The sequence below is a fragment of the Neophocaena asiaeorientalis genome, unplaced genomic scaffold, assembly GCF_003031525.2.
Source record: "Neophocaena asiaeorientalis asiaeorientalis breed wild unplaced genomic scaffold, Neophocaena_asiaeorientalis_V1.1 scaffold703, whole genome shotgun sequence".
NCBI lineage: Eukaryota > Metazoa > Chordata > Mammalia > Artiodactyla > Phocoenidae > Neophocaena > Neophocaena asiaeorientalis.
This window is the reverse complement of record NW_020174434.1, coordinates 2,413,128-2,429,208: the sequence shown is the minus strand read 5'-3', so window position 1 is coordinate 2,429,208 and position 16,081 is coordinate 2,413,128. Positions and strand designations below refer to the sequence as shown.

Below are 16,081 nucleotides of genomic sequence, written 5' to 3'. Positions count from 1 at the left end.
CCGCCCCCCCAGGTGGGGGGGGGGGGGGGGGCAGGGTGTGTGAGCAGGGGCTGCAGCTGACCGCCACTAATTTCGCTTCCATCCCCCAAAGCTGCTGGTTTCCGATTTTAGTGGTTTCTCCCTTAAGGAGACTCTCACCGTCCGTGAAACACTGCAATCTGTATGACTGCTCCCGACGCACCACTTGGGAAATGGTGCGTGTTTCCATTATCTTGACTTTGCTTCCACTCTCCAGCAGGACGCATTAATCCACAGCCAAGGTGCGTAACTCCTCAGCAGCTGGAGAGCCTCTTCACCATCAGAAGGAGACGGAGAGCCACAAAATTACCCTGTGGTGGCTAATCAGCCCTCGGGCCAATCTCGACGGTGATACAGCCCCTACCTCATAGGGAGCCAGTGCCAGAGAACTGTCACCTCCTTCCTGCTCTTACCTGCCGCGTCCCCAAACACCTCGCCTTCATCGGGGCTCCAAAAGACGCCGGAGTACACAGGAGACAGGGGTGTAATGCCAGGAGGCCCTAGAGAGTTCGGTGGGTCTGCAGCCCCCCACGTGCCCAGCTCAGTGCCCGTGTAGACACCACACGTGCTGATAAAACGCATCCCCCGTCAGTGTCAGCACTGACCCTGGGAGACCCCTAACTCCAGAGAAGAACGAGCACACAGCACACAAAGGGGGAGTGTCAGCAGCCCTTCCTCACCTACCCCCGAAAAGGGAAAGAGCGTCAACTACACGTGTGACACTAGGACGAACTCTCACCTCAGTGTCTTTAACATAACAAGGTAAAATTTTATTAATTTTACTTATCTACATCCCATATCCTTCCAAAAGGATCTAAGGCAGCTAATATACATAACCTGGAGTATGACGGGATGAGATACCCTGAAAATGGTGAAAAGACCACAGTTCGGTAAACACATCCTCATGGCTCAGTCCGAGCCCTGCAGGCAGCCCGCCACCAGCAGAACTGACTTCGCCCAGGAGGACCTCACGTGAGTGGCGTGGTCACGGCCGCACGTCTGTTGAGCAGCAGAACAGCCAGTGCCCCTCACCTCAGTGCGACAGGCAGAGTGGAAAGAGGGTCATGAGTTATGACTAGATTCAGGGAAAAGCACGCGGCACTGAGCAGGTGTGAAAGAGAGCTCACTGCATCCAGTGAATTTAGAGCTGGTAAGAACATCAGAGACTCCTGAATTCAACCCATTTTACACACGAGGGAATGAGGCCCAAACTGACCTGACTCGCCAAAGGGATGCCGTGGATTAGCTACAGATCTGCAGGCAGAGCCCAGGGCCACGGACGCCAGGCCCACCGTTTCTTCCACAATCACCACGCTGACTGCAGGAGCGAACCAGGAGGGAGAGGAGAAGCATGCCGGAAAAGATGATGACTCTAGTATCGGCAAAATGAGGGGGTCCCCTCGAGAGCAGAATTCGTTTACACTGATCATCCAGAAAGGACCAGCAGGAATATGCATGAGCACTCCCCAAACTTATTCTGATGAAGATGTGTCTATACTCCCAGCGCCTGACACCACCTCCAAACCACAGGATGACAGCCACAGGCGGTTCCCAATCCGCGTTCTGCAGGTTTGCTCCTGCAGCCAGACCGCCCAGCTGGGAGGCCCAGCCACTCCCCCGAGGAGCGAGGGACCCTGGACGCAATCTCCTCCTCTCTCTGGCCTACAGTTAACTTACCTACAGAGGTCCCCACTTTACAGGGTCACAGTCATGACTCAGCATCGTTTCTGCGGCCCCAATTCGCTCCCTTTCGCACTCAGCACCGGGCGGAGCGCTCCGTGTGCCAGGCACTGTCCTTGGTGCTGATGCAGGCTACAGGACGCAGCCTGCATCCTGACAGGCCCCTGCCCGGAGGAAGCTCAGGCTACAGAGAAAGACGCAGGAGTACAGGCACAGAGAGGGGAGGGTCAGGAGGTGGTGACTGCCATGACGAGATAAGACTGGGTAAAATGACGGAAAGGCGTGAGTGGGGCTGGGGCAGTGATCATTTCGGAGACAATGGTTAGGAAGGACCTCTCTGAGGAGGGGACACTCAGCCCAGAGGAGCTGAGGGCTGCAGGTCATGGGGCGGCCCCTCCGGGTCAAGTCGGGACCTGTGTCCCCACAGGGCGAAACCGGGGAGTCAGGCCCGGAAGGGTCTGGGAGATACGTTACACCAGCCCCTTCACTGCCTTATTTACAGCCACGCAAAGTACCACATTCCAGAGACCCTGCCATCAGCACAACGAGAAATGTCTCACCTCCTTTCAGGAATGGAGACCTGATCTACAGAAACAGGTGACTTTCCAGTGACCCTACGGCCACCTCGGGGAAGGTGAGCACAAGAGACCCACCGTGCACTAGCTGACCCTGCTTGCGGCGATGCAGACGTGGGAGCCGTCTACCCCATGCCCCGCGCTCCAGAACAGGAGAGGCTGAGGGGCCCTGAGGACAGGAGCCCCACGCCTCTGCCTGTCAGCACAGCCATGACTCCAGGGCACTGGGACTGTGTGGCGTTCCTGGACACTCCCTTCTGGCCAGCAGCGGCCGATGGTCAGAGCATCTGGGAGCCCCTCTCCTGGAACTGCTCTCAGCACAAATAACAAGGCAAAAGGAAAGCAAGCAAGTGAACACAGAACACCGACTGCCTCATGTCTGACCACAGTGTCCTTCACCTCCACGGATCCACCAGACTTAAATTTCCAAAACTCATATTCCCTACCTAATAATGAAACCTTGACACCACCGCGGACACTTCAGAGAACGTGCACGACAGCCTCACATGCTGATCAGGATGCCGAGACTGTACCCGCACACACGGCTGGCACGACCCCTCTGGAGCAGAGCGCAGTCGCTTCCACCAAACTAAACACTGCGCCGCACGGCCCAGCGGCTGCCCCCAGGCACCTGGCCAGGAGAGTGGAGACCCAGGTGCGCAGGGTACTGTTCAGAGGCTCTCTACGCACAACAGCCCGAAGCCGGGGACCCAGATGCTCCACAGGGGAACACTTACACGGACTGTGTCCAGCCCACCCGGAGTCCTACTCAGAGTAAGAAGGAAGGAGGGACGATGAGCAAAAGCCGCCATCAGATGCACATGGCGTGACTCCACGTGCAGAATGCTCTCCCGGTGACAGCGCACCGGGTGGCGCGGGCTCGCAGCAGCCAGAGATGAAGGGCGGGGCGTGGGGGGGTGGCGATGGCCGCAACAAGGCGGCCCAAGCGATCCTGGTTCTGTGCCCCGACCGTGGTGGTGACTACACAGACTAACACGCGTGATGAGATGCAGGGAACTCAGCGCACACACAGGCGGGGGTGCAGAACACATGAACCTGCGTGGGGCTGTGGGCTGCCTCGATGGCAGTGGTGCGTGGTCCCTGCTGGGGGAGACGGGTGGGCACGCAGGGTCTCTCTGAGCTGTTGCTACAACCGCACCTGCAGCCACAGGTGAAAAGGTCAAAGACACAGAGCGATGCAATGGATAACAAAAAAGACTTCAAGCACTTTGAACAAGAGCAGCAAATCGGGAGTAACGGCATTCCGAGGAGACTCCGAGGAGGACGGGTCTAAATACCGACACTCATCTCCTAGCATGCTCCCTTCACAGGCGAGAGCGCAGGCGCGCTACATCCACCTCCCAACGATGCCCGTGGGCGGGCGCAGCCTGCTCCCCCACGACGGCAGCTCTGATGGAGCATTTGGGCCCAGGTGGGGAGAGGGGAGCGGGGAGCGGACGACGGCCCCTCCCTTAGCCCCTCGTCCCCACATCCCCTCGTCCACAGGGGCAGGTCCCCTCCCGGCGCTCACCCCTCTCTGTACTCGCCAAAGGCATGTAAGCCGCCTGTACATGCCGGCCTCGCCCGAAATGACTGCGGGTCTGCACTGTCTCACTCACCCATTCCCCAGTGCCGGGGTAGCTCCTGGAACAGACACACGTGCACGCACACATGCACACACATATGTGCACACACTCGCATTCACACACACACGTGCAAATGTTTGCTGGGGAAGCAGGGCTGCCACCTGAGACGTGGGCCCCGAACAGCTGTGTGGTTTGCAGTGCTGTTCACGCACCCGTGGGTAGTTTCTCAGGGGGCAGGACAACCCCTTCTGTGCAGACGGCCGGCCTCCTGGGAAAAAGCAACAAGCCCGACCTGGCACCTGCTAGCCACCTCCACACACAGACCGACAGACGGAGGCCCCCCCGGGGCCCTGGCCACGCAGGCCCCCAGCTCTGCTCCCCCCGCCCTCCCCTCCTCCAAACGCAGCTGACCGTGCGGACCAGTATAAGTCCCAGCTCCAAACGTCACCTCCTCAGAGACTCCGTCATCAATTCCTCTAGTAAAAATTAGGGACTCTCTCCTCGGGGGGCCCACGGCACACAGCTCAGAACAACTCCAGCGTGGTCCCCGCCTGCCCTGGGTCTCGGTTAGATGTTTACACCACGGCCTCCCCGAGAGATCGTGACTCCTCGAGGCCAGGTCCCCGGACCCATCACCCTGGGTCCCTGGAGCCTGGCAGGCGCGTGCAGCAGGTGCTTAATAAATACCCGCTGGATTCAATTTGTTTAATCGGTAGGGGTGACTAAGAAGTGACTACACGGAGGCTCCTTCTCATGTACCTGCACACGCACACACACGCACACACAAGAACACGCACGCACGCACACGTACGCTCACGTGGGAGTGTGACCGTATTAAGCAAAACAATTACTGTTGTAACCGTCAACACCCATAACAAGGGTACGTTCCCACGGTCCCTTCTAGAAAGCACGGCCCCCTGAGTTTGCCAAGGCGTCGGCAACTCGACACGTGAGCCGTGAGCGTCGTGAGGAGTATCTGTGCGTTACCGCGGGGGGCACAGCAATCCGGCCATCGCAGCACGCGGGCAGCCAGGGGCCTGGGAGCCCTGAGGGATGCCGGTGGCGTCCCTCCGTCCTGAGACTGCACAGGACACTTGGGGAAATGCAGGATGAAGCCTCAGAGGGCAGTGGGCACAGCACGACCTGCACACGGGGCGTCCACACTTAGTCCACAGAAGAAGACATCATAAGCCTTCAACCCAAGGTAACAAATAAGTTAATTTATGCACAGGACTGCTGAGTGAAGGTGTATCTATGAGGTAAAAAGCAATGCAGCGCTTCAGTGCTGGACGACACCTGACTGCCATCCTCCCGGCAGGTACCCGGCAAGACTGACTTTAGAAGAAAAGGATCTGGACACAGCTTTTCTCAGTACATGTGCAGCAGGGTGTCCATAGATTTCTCTCATCTGGGAAACAACTGGCACTAAAGAGAGAGTGGAAGCAAGCAATTTATGCAGAGAGGCCTCTGTGGTGGGGGCCTGCCTCCAAGCCTGCCTGGACACGCAGGGGCGGAACCTACCAGGCGGTGCTGCCGTGGGCCGCGGGGCCCAGGTGACAGAGCAGCTCCAGGGCGTGTGCAGGGCTCGCTGCATCCTCCGGGGACTCGTGGCCGCCCGGCTCCAGCTCCGCTGGCATCCTCCACACTGCGGCGCACGTCACGACTTTGCCATCTGCAGCTGAGGGACAAGGGAGACGTGAGCAGAGCGTGGCCGCCCGCCCTGCGGACGGCGCCCACACACGCAGCCCCGGGCCCGCACCCCTGCCCTCGAAACGCCGACCAGGCGGGCGGCTCCAGACCCTGCTCCCCTGCCCTGTTCCAACACATCAACCTGCTTTAGAAGAAAATTTAATTTCCTCAAAATCGATTTCCTCCTGTTCTTCCTCAACAGCTCTTCAAAAAAGGGAGTGAAATGAAGGTGGGGCGCAGCTAAAGATATAATCACCACGGGTGCAGCTGGGTCTAAGAGAGGCATTAAATGGACTTTCCCTGAAAGCTCTGTGAGAGCACCTTGCACAGGGGCTGAGAGCCCTGCACACACTGCTTTCACACGTACGTGCTAAATGGTGTCAGTGGTGGTGCAGGCCCCCGTCCACTGAGGGGATGAGTGCGGGCCGGACGCCACAGGCTAAGCCCTGGTGGAGAGCAGTCCGGCGCCCGATGGTGACGCACAGCCACTTTGTGGACAGGGACACTGAGCACAGACAAGACACGCGGGTCACCTCTTTTCAGGAACCTGTCTGGCTCTAGGTCTCTGCCCTCTAAACAACTTTTCTTTTTTTAAAAAAGACAATTTTTCAGTAAGACACAAAATAAGATGAAAAGACAAAACAAAAAGAAACAGATTTAACATTATGTGGTTAAAAACTGAATCATAAATTCCTAAATGTAAACCCTTTCAAAATTTGCTTTCCATTTAGTTCTAAACGGCATATGTGATAAACACCTTCCCCTTTAAAAAAGTCTTTAATAAATGATAATAAAACAATGAACAGGCTTCAGCATAAATCGTCAATTGGTATCATGTGAAGAATATGAAAGAATTGTAGAAAAAGAAAGAATACCCCAAGAAATAAGAAAACAAAGGACCTTAGAGTACATTTAAAAACGTCCCACTTCTTATTAGATACATGGTCCTCCAATCTAAACACCAACTAATGAAGCAAGAAATACAGCAGTGAACACAACGGGCAAAATGCCTGGCTCCCCAGGTACTACTATCATAATACCGTTATTACCCATGATCAAATCGTCAGTAGAAGGATCAGGGTTTCAACCAAGGCTTTCTGATCCCAATCTCAGTGCTCAGTCCACATACTTCATTGTGTCTGAGAGAGTATGGAGTTGCAGCTTAAAGAAAAAAGAATCATGTATATTACATATAAATTTAATGTTAACACATCCACCTTTAACCATGAAAAAGTAGTTCACGACAGCTTCTGCCTACGAGAGAATGATTTTTTTGCTGAGATTTTTAGTTCCACAGTCTTGCTGTAGAGCCCATGGGATTGGCAGTGGAACTCCTGAAACAGGAGAACTAACTGAAGAGAGAGTTGGCAACTTTAATAAGCTGAAAAGAATAAGCAAATGCCCGAAACATTCACCCAGCAGAGGCACAGATTATACTAATCTCCCTAAATGACAGAAAAAGAAGTTTCTAATCTGAAAAGTGATGGGACTGATAACATGAGAACTGAACTGTGGCTGCAGTGCACAACATGACAGAAGATGACACAGCAAACATAGCTACTGTGCAGGAAGCAACTAGTGTGCGGGAAGCAACTAGTGTGCGGGAAGCAGCTAGTGTGCGGGAAGCAGCTAGTGTGCGGGAAGCAACTAGTGTGCGGGAAGCAGCTAGTGTGCGGGAAGCAGCTAGTGTGCGGGAAGCAACTAGTGTGTGGGAAACAACTAGTGTGCGGGAAACAACTAGCGTGCGGGAAGCAACTAGCGTGCGGGAAGCAGCTAATGTGTGGGAAGCAGCTAGTGTGCGGGAAGCAGCTAGTGTGCGGGAAGCAACTAGTGTGCGGGAAGCAGCTAGTGTGCGGGAAACTAGTGCGCGGGAGAAGCAACTAGTGGCGGATTTCCCACTGAACGGCTCCTTCTTCTGAGAATTCTGTGCATGTGTCAGGAAGGTAACTCCTGTAGCTGCCTGCTCACCCAGCAAACATAACTGCCGGGGGGTGAACAGTTAAATACTTTCCTCTTGAGAAGAGGAATGAGACGAGAATGCTTTGTGCTACCACCTGTAGCTAACGTTACACCAGAGGTCCCAACTACTTCAGTATGGCAAGAAAAAAAATAAAGATATGAGAACATGAAAAGAATAAAAACACTGGGGCTTCCCTGGTGGCGCAGTGGTTGAGAATCCGCCTGCCAATGCAGGGGACACAGGTTCGAGCCCTGGTCTGGGAAGATCCCACATGCTGCAGAGCAACTGGGCCCGTGAGCCACAATTACTGAGCCTGCGCGTCTGGAGCCTGTGCTCCGCAACAAGAGAGGCCGCGATAGTGAGAGGCCCATGCACCGCGATGAGGAGCGGCCCCCGCTTGCCACAACTGGAGAAAGCCCTTGCACAGAAACGAAGACACAACACAGCCATAAATAAATAAATAAAGCAAACTGTCAACAAGTAAAAATAAATAAACACTATTAAAAAAATAAAAATACTGTTACTTGCTAATGATTATATGTATAGAAAACTTAAGAGAATTTACACTTATAGACATTAGAAATAAAACAGGGAATTTAGCAAAATTGCTAGACACGAGGGTGATATATAAAATTCGATTGGTATCTATAGATTAACAACAAAAATTTTAAAGACAAAATTTGAAAAACTACTAACAATAGAATTAAAAAATGAAATATCCAATAATATCTCAAACTAAAGAGGTGCCAAATGAAGACGACTGCTGAGAGCAGGCGAAGGCCTCAGTAAATGGAGGGGCATACCATGGTCAAGGATGGGAAGCTTCACTACTGGAAAGAGCCCTTGAACCCCAAAGTTCTAGATGGCTTTTTTTTTTTCCTTTTTTTGGTAGAAATCAACAACCTGATTCTGAAGTCCTAAAACTTACATGGAAACGTGAACCGCCCAGATGGCCAAGACAGTCATGCAGAAGAACAAAACTGGATGGTTTACAACCTGACATTAATTTACTGCCGATACACAGATAGATCAATAGCTCAGAGAAAGAAAGTGGAATCCAGAAAGAGACCTTACACAGATGGTCGCCTGATTTACAACAAAATGCCATTTACTGGAGTGGACAAAGGATGGTCTTTTCAATAAACGATGCTGGATCAATTTTATCAATATATCCACATGAAAAAAACAAGCTGCATTCTACCTCACAACACACCCAAAAACTACCTCCAGACAGACTGAAGTTCAAAATGAGAAAGACAAAATCATACAAATCTTTTCTAGACGATATAGTAGAATAGCCTCATAACTCTTCAATAAGCAAAGATTTCTTAATCAGGGCAGAAAAACCACTAATCACAAAGGAAAAGGCCGATAACAGACTACTTTATAATTAAGAACTTCTTTCACCAAAAGACATTGGACTTCATCAAAATTAAAAACTGCTGCTCTTGGAAAGACACTGCTTTAAAAATGAAGCAAAACTTGGAGAAAATATTCAGAATACATATGTCTGTATCCAGATAAAGGGCTTGTATCCAGAATATATAAAGAACTCCTACAACTTAATGATAAGACAAATAACCCAGTTTTTAAAAGTGGGCAGAAGACTGAATCAGACATTTCACAAAAGAAAACATATGAACGGTCAACAAGCACCAGAAAAGATGCTCAATATCAACAGTAACTGGAGAAATGCAAAACAAAACCAAAATGAGATACACTACACACCTGCCAGAATGGCTAAAATTTAATGTAAAAATGATCACCACCACCAAGTACTGGCAAAGATGTGGAGCAACCAGATCCCTCAAAGGACTGTTGGAAAGAGCGTAAAATAGTTCAAACACTTTGGCGGTTGGACACCCACACACCAGGTGACCAGCAATTCCACTCTCAGGAGAGGCTGTCACGACGCGTGGCCTGTTGGTAACGGGCTTTGTGGCCGCTCTCTGATTCCAGCAGTTAAACCTGGCCCCAAAGCAAGAGTGGCCTGGTGATGGTATGTATGTGACTGCCAGAAGCCAGGGGCCGGCAATTAGCCTAATGACCAACAGGCCAGGTTACCAGCCAAGGAAGGCCAACTGGCCGATAGACAACAGGAGACGGTGCTGCAAGGAGCGAAACAGATGGCCCTCCGACCCAGCCCTGGCTGCCCGCACACGCAGGCAGGAGTCCACACAACTGTAGAAGGAAACAAGAGTGAGCGAACAGGAGGCTGAGGGGCATAACCCCACTGAAAGTCGTGCTCCTTTACCCAGGCCTGGTCTGAGCCAGTTTCAGACACGGGACCCCCTGTCAGATATAAGGCCAGAAGCCCAGCAGTCAGAACCCCACAGCACCAGGGCAGGTGTGTACTGAGACGATTCCCCAAGTCTTCGCCCAGGGACCTCGTGCTGCTTACTTGGTGATCACACACCGGGCACAGGGCCACACCCTGGCAGTTCAAGGTCCACTGAACCCAAAGCGTCCCATGCCCCCCTGTTAGACTGGGGACATTTGGGGGCCAGGCAATAAATGGACAAAGACAGGTCCCAATGGGCCTGAAGACCCTCCCGGACATATGTCATTTCCATGGGCCTGACACGACAGTGGGTAGAACACCCACTGCCCTGAGGCCTGTGCGGTCAGGGGGTGGAAGCCTCAGAAAGTGCCCTCCCACCCCATCAAAGGGCGGCAGAGACATGCGCCGACTTTAAGGACCAGGGCGTGGAGCGCCAGGGCCCTGTTTAATCCACTCTGGCCTCTGCAGAAAGCCCGTGGGCCCTGGCGGGCAAGCGCAGATGGCCATCAGCCCAGCGACGGGGGAGCCCTACCTGCTCACAGCTTCCCTCGGCCTCAGGGACAGGACCTGTGGACACTGCCCCCGAACGTTCTCTCCTGCCCCAGAGAACAAAGAGGCCTGGGAAGCGCCTGTGCCTCTGTGAGGAGGAACCTGGGTGTGTTTCGCCAGAGCTGCGCTGGTGCCCCGCTCGCTCCACCATCTGCGCCTGGGAACGCTGGGCCCGCCCAGCCACAAGGGGACGCGGCGGCCGCCTGCCGGTGGGGTAAGGGCCAGAGGGCTCTCAGCAAGGTTGGGCTGGGATGCACGTTTGGGGGACCTGCTGGTGTGGAAGATGGTGGCAGAAACGGTAGAGCATCGGCTTCACGGAGGGACCCCAGGCTTCCAGCGAGTCACATGCCTTTTGAAAAACTGCTCCGACCGTGTTTCTGGGCCCTGATGGATGGACCGCAGTGCACCAACTGACCGAGTATCACTCCTGCAAGAGCTCAGTCGTACCCACCAGGGCACAGAGCCAGGCAGGCCCAGAGGGCACAGGCCACAGAACACACATCCCCCACCAGCGCCCGCCTGTGCTGATGGCCAATTGGCTGCAGGGGGAGAAAGAGCCTGAGCGGGTTTACAAAAGGGTGGGCTTGGGCAGGCATAGCCCACTATGGGCAGTGGCCACAAAGCAGCTGCACTCAGGGCGGCTGGGAAAACGATGGCGGGGCGGGGGGGGGGGGCAACACACAGAGCTGCGAGAGCCACCCTGCCCCTCCTCTCTGTGTGCACCCGAGGCCAGGGGCCAACCGGTCCGAAGCCCAGAAGAGAAGGACTGGAAGACTCGGAGGCACAGAGCCGAGTCCGACACAGACGCTGACGCTGCCCATGAGGATGCAAAACACGATCAAACGGTTAATACAAGGTCAAGATCGGCAAGTGCTTTGAGAGATCCAGGTGAGGTGCTAAAGGAAGGAGACGCCTTCCCTGAGCGGGGAGGACCAAAGGAAAGGGTGCTGGGAACAGGAGCTACTTGACCTCAGCCCCAAGGAGGGTTTGGGCACATGGAAATGGACACAGAGGCGTCCTGAAGCAGGATTAAGGGCCGAGAGACCTCGGAGGATGGAGAATGGCCAATGGTTCTACTTAGGATACGGTAAAGGTGAATTAAAGCTGGGAGAAATGAGGTTTGAAGCCCTCTGAGGACCAGACCAGGAAGGGCCTTGAGGACGGATGAGGAGTGTGGAGGATCTGTTCCAGACACCGGGCGGAGGCTGGCGGTTCTGAATCGGGACCCAAGCGCCTGGCAGAAAGTAGAAATTCAATCAGTGCAAGGTACAAGGTGAGTCCGAAGCCCCTAACTGGAAAATGTACACGCTAGAAGTTATGCTGAGGAAGACCAGAAAGTTACCGAGTTCGGTGCCCATGGGAGGTGCCTGCCAACGCCACCTCCCCTAGAAATGGGCAAACCTGCAAAACACGCTGCACCAGAGTGTGTGCTTTTGGTCTTAGGAATACGGTAGGCATTATCAGAAACTCTCCAAATGCTCAGAGGCAGATGAAATGGAAGGTAAACAGTACTAAATGAGAAACGCTGGAGGTATACCCATCGAGACATGCAAATTGGCTCTGAAACGCTAAGGATTTCCGTATCTATATGAATCTCAACCGCATTCGGCACACACCCACCAGCTATCAAAGGAACTAAGGCGGTTTTAAGAAGGAAAACCCTATCTTTAGAAGGAAAGTGCTGTAATAACCACTGAGGCATTCTTCTTTTATCTCTGTTTTCAAAGCTATCCTGAAGTTAGGACCTGCAATGTAACTGCCCGAACTACTGCTCCAGTGCCCAGGAGCCCCCAGAGGGCAGGGCCTGCCGCCAAACGAGCCCAGCCTTCACACAGCAGATTCAGACCACAGGACATCCGAGGGAAGGGAACTCCGCACCATGCCTCTGCATCCTACAGATGAGGAAACCGAGGCCTCCAGAACCTAACTGCCCTCCCCTGGCTCACACGGCTCCTAAGCGCCAGAGTCAGAAATCAGATGAAGCCTCCTGTGTCCAGAACAGCCCCCCGCTCTGAAAGGGAAAATACAAGCCGTGCCCTAAAGGCCAATTTGATGCCAGTCTATCTTTTACAGGTAACACACGAGCTAAAGCCACTTAGTGAGATAAAAAGATAATCGGGCAAACGAGTGGAAAAGGCGTACTTGAGGCTGCAAGTGTGCCCACGCAGTGTGCGGACTGCTGCAGGGATATCGAGTCCAGGGCTTAGGGGGCTCAGAGGAGATGAGAGTCTTTGTAAGCCTCAGCCACCGCGCCGGTCGGCTCGGCTAAAGGGCCAGCGGTGCCTGGCTGGGGACACAGTCTGACCCCAGCTGGAGGGGAGGGGCTGCCACAGGTGCTGCAGCTCAGAATCCCAGGCTATCTTTAGAGACTTCAGCCAGCTCTGAGTCTCACACAGGCTGAGCAGGGTGAATGAGGCAGAATCCGCTCCACTCGGCCTGCCCGCCAGTGAGCCCGGACCGCCTGTAACCTCAGCCTTCTAGGTGCTTGAGAAGAGCGTCCCGCGTGAACTACTCCGCCCGGCGCGGGGAGGAGCCTGCAGTGAGGAACAAAGGAGAGAGAGGTGCCTCACCCCAGCACTAGTGCAGGAGCCCCTGTACCGGAGATGCCATCGCAGGGCCAGGATGGGGTGGGGGGCTGGCCGTGAGCTCCACAGACGGGGTGGGCCCAGGAAGGAAGCACGCTAGCCCGGGGGCTCTGGCCTCGGAGAAAAGAGAGAGGAGATCTGGGCGGGTCCTCAAGAGCCCCGACCTGTGTGACCAGCAGACTCGGGTCTGGGTGGAGCCTGCCCTGAGTCCCCACAGTGAAGAGTCACAGCCTCTCACTCGGTTCCTGAGACAGTTCACAGACCAGGGCCCCTGCTTTTAGGGAAACCCAGGTCCCCCTGGGGAAAGACCCAATAGCACTGCCACGAGAATACACTGTACGTTTTCCTCAAAGCCTTCCCCCAAAGAAGCCAGGCGCTTTCCAGGACAGCTGGGCCACAAGGAGAGGGCCCTGTGAGAGCTGACGGAGCCCCCGGGCTCAGCACACCCCCCGTCTAGCCGTCAGACCTACGGGGTGGCGGCCAAGGCCCCCCCGCGAAGGGCCAGCGGGGCCAGCGGGCCCAGCTCCTTAAGGTGTACTGGGGAAGGCAGGGGGAAGGACCCCCACACAGCACCCACCCCAGGGGCAGCGGAGCCAGTGGTGAGACGTCCCCACCCATCAAAACAGGAGCCAGAGGCAGCATCGCACATGGGCGTCGAGAGCCCAGATGGCCCTGACCTTGGGAAAGAGCTGGCACACTGAGCGTGCTCCCGTCCACACCAAACCCACAGGGCACCTGCGAGGAGGCAGCAGATTCCCGGACGGTGGCAGTGGATTGTCACAAAGCTCATCGGGCAGGTGATGCCAACTGCAGCCACGGTTCCGGTGTGCTGCCGTCACGGAGGCAAGACAGTGCAGCCTCGGCTTCAGACTCGGGTATCGATGGAGGGTTTCTGCTCACAAGGCAGCTTGGAAGGGTCACCAGCAGCCAGGCCCCAATGCCAGCAGAGACAACGGCTCCCGGCTCCGGCACGGCCGCACCTGCTCTCGGGTCCTGAACCCACCGGAACCTCCTCCAGGGTGTGCACGCCCTGCCCGCCGGCCCAGTCGGGCCCACCACCTGTTTCTGAAGGGTCCACAAGCTGAGCATGGGTTTGCATTTTAAAAGGGACAAAAAGGGAGACAGGAAGAGCCTGAGAAAGGGTCCGCACGGCCCACAAAGCTGAAAGGGTTACTACCGTGCCCCCATCTCAGCTCCGTGGGCGCCGGTCACAGCCTGCTCTGCGACAAACACGCAGCCCCTCGGGCACCCTCCTGTCGGCCTGCCCCGTCGGGGGTCTGGGGGCACTGCAGGAGGAAGGCTTCTGCAAGGGGTCCCGTGAGTGGCACAGTGCCAGGATGTCCAGAGAGCTCGACCCCGAGTGGGCCAGAACCCTCGTCCCCCTGGGGCCCTGCTGTCTCTGCCTGGCAATGACCTTTCCACGGCCTCCCAGCCCAGAGCCCCGAGCCCAGAGCCCCGGCGGCCCACCCAGCTCCAGAAGGCCTCACACCCAGGCCAGCCTTCTGGTTCCTCCCTCAGGCCCCTGTGTGGTCCCTGCACCAGCCAGGATGGAACCACGTGAGCACAAAGGCGCAGGTTCCCACTCACGGCCCTCGTCCCAGAGCTCCAGCACAGCCCTGCCCTCCCAGCTCTGCTGGGACCACCCGCCCCATTACTCCTGAGACCGCCAGAGACATTCACAGCCGTGGCCCCAGTGCTGTCCAGACTCCCCCAGTCTCTGTGGCAGGCCCTGCGGGCGGCGCTGGGGCCACCGCCACCAGCCTCCTCCGAGTGACCACAGGAACGCGCCCAGACCACCTGCCTCTCGCCCTGCAGCCCCGGCCCACAGACCGCGCACCGGCGCCCGGCAGGGAACAGGTCAGCCAGGCCCCCCTCCCTGACTGCCGACCCTGCCCCCCCTCCCTGACCACCGATCCTGCGGCTCGGCCAGGCTGCCCCCGCAGAGGCCTCTCCCTGCCCACCTCTAAGGGGGCGCCGGCTCTCCCTCCAGCGGGCCAGCTTCAGACCACAGAGAGACTGCCCGTCTCGGAAACTCGACTTGTACAGACTCAGCTCCTTCCAGGGACCGCGCACCCCAAAGCTGTGGCTGTGTGCCTGGGCCAGCGCCCTAAGAACTGCCGGCACAGGGGGTCCTTGGGTTTAACCTTGACCCCCGACTGCAAACGCTCTGCCGTCAGAGCCTACGGAGGGTCGCGGCTGCGACGCAGGCTCCCGGCAGGGGTGCGCTCTGACGGGCTGGGGACGGGGCCAGCTGGCTGCGTGATGCCGTTGCCCGGGGAACGGCCACTGAAGCGTGTGCCCCTCCACAGGCGTGGGAGCCCAGCTGGTGCCCATTACCGCGCTCGGGGTGGTGGGCCGGAGCCAGCTCCAGAAGCCGGATCCTCCCCACCGACAAGCAGGCTGATCTGGTGGCCTGGCTACTGAGCACAGCAGCCCTCACCCGCCCAATAAAGTGCAGAGCGGAGAGAAGGAACCATCTCAAGGACGCGCTCTTAGGAAACGATCCCTGCCGACTAGCAGTGAGAACGAAGGATAATCCTTTTTCCTTTTTCTTATTGTAAATGTTCCTCTTTCCTCTCTTTATTCTACTTAAAATGGCTCAAAATGCAGGAAGTGAAGCGGGGGATTCTGAAACACAAAAGTAAAAGACTCAATTTAAAACATGTCTGCCTGATCATCAATCTTTTTTAAATGAACTGGCCACTATTTGGAAAGTCTGGATCTTTCCACGAAACACACACACACACAAAAGCTGCTTGGGAGGCTTGACAACATCTTACACATTTACAGCACTTTCCACGGGACAATCTCCAAGCGCTCACATCTTTACAAGTCCCAAAGGCAGCTGAAGTTGGTCTAACTGTGCCATTTGCATTTGCTGGAAAGCTCCTGAAAGGGAGGGCTGGGAAGCGGGCGGGTGGCGGATGTGTACGCGGTGGACCCCCGATAACGTTCCCTCCTGGCACCCGACCGGCACCCCACAGCCCAGCTGCTGGACGAGGGGTAACGCGACAGGGAAACAAACGGCTGGAGCTGACAGACCCCAGTCCGCCGACACGGTCCCGGGCAACGGGTCTGCACGCCCCCACATCAGCCCTCGCTCTCCCTCCGCCTCGCCGCCCCGTGCCCGAGGGTGGGTCATCCGCCACAGCTCCTTC

General features: G+C 55.8%; 1 protein-coding gene across 2 annotated transcripts in view; it reads right to left on the bottom strand.

Annotated features, from left to right (window-relative positions):
• EIPR1 (EARP complex and GARP complex interacting protein 1) overlaps nt 1-16,081 on the bottom strand; it is an 89,842-nt gene that overhangs the window by 27,755 nt on the left and 46,006 nt on the right. For both annotated transcript variants that reach the window (XM_024756939.1, XM_024756940.1), the window contains one exon: nt 5,381-5,537. In XM_024756939.1, coding sequence (XP_024612707.1) covers nt 5,381-5,537 — 157 coding nt within the window. The remainder of the gene's footprint in view (nt 1-5,380; nt 5,538-16,081) is intronic.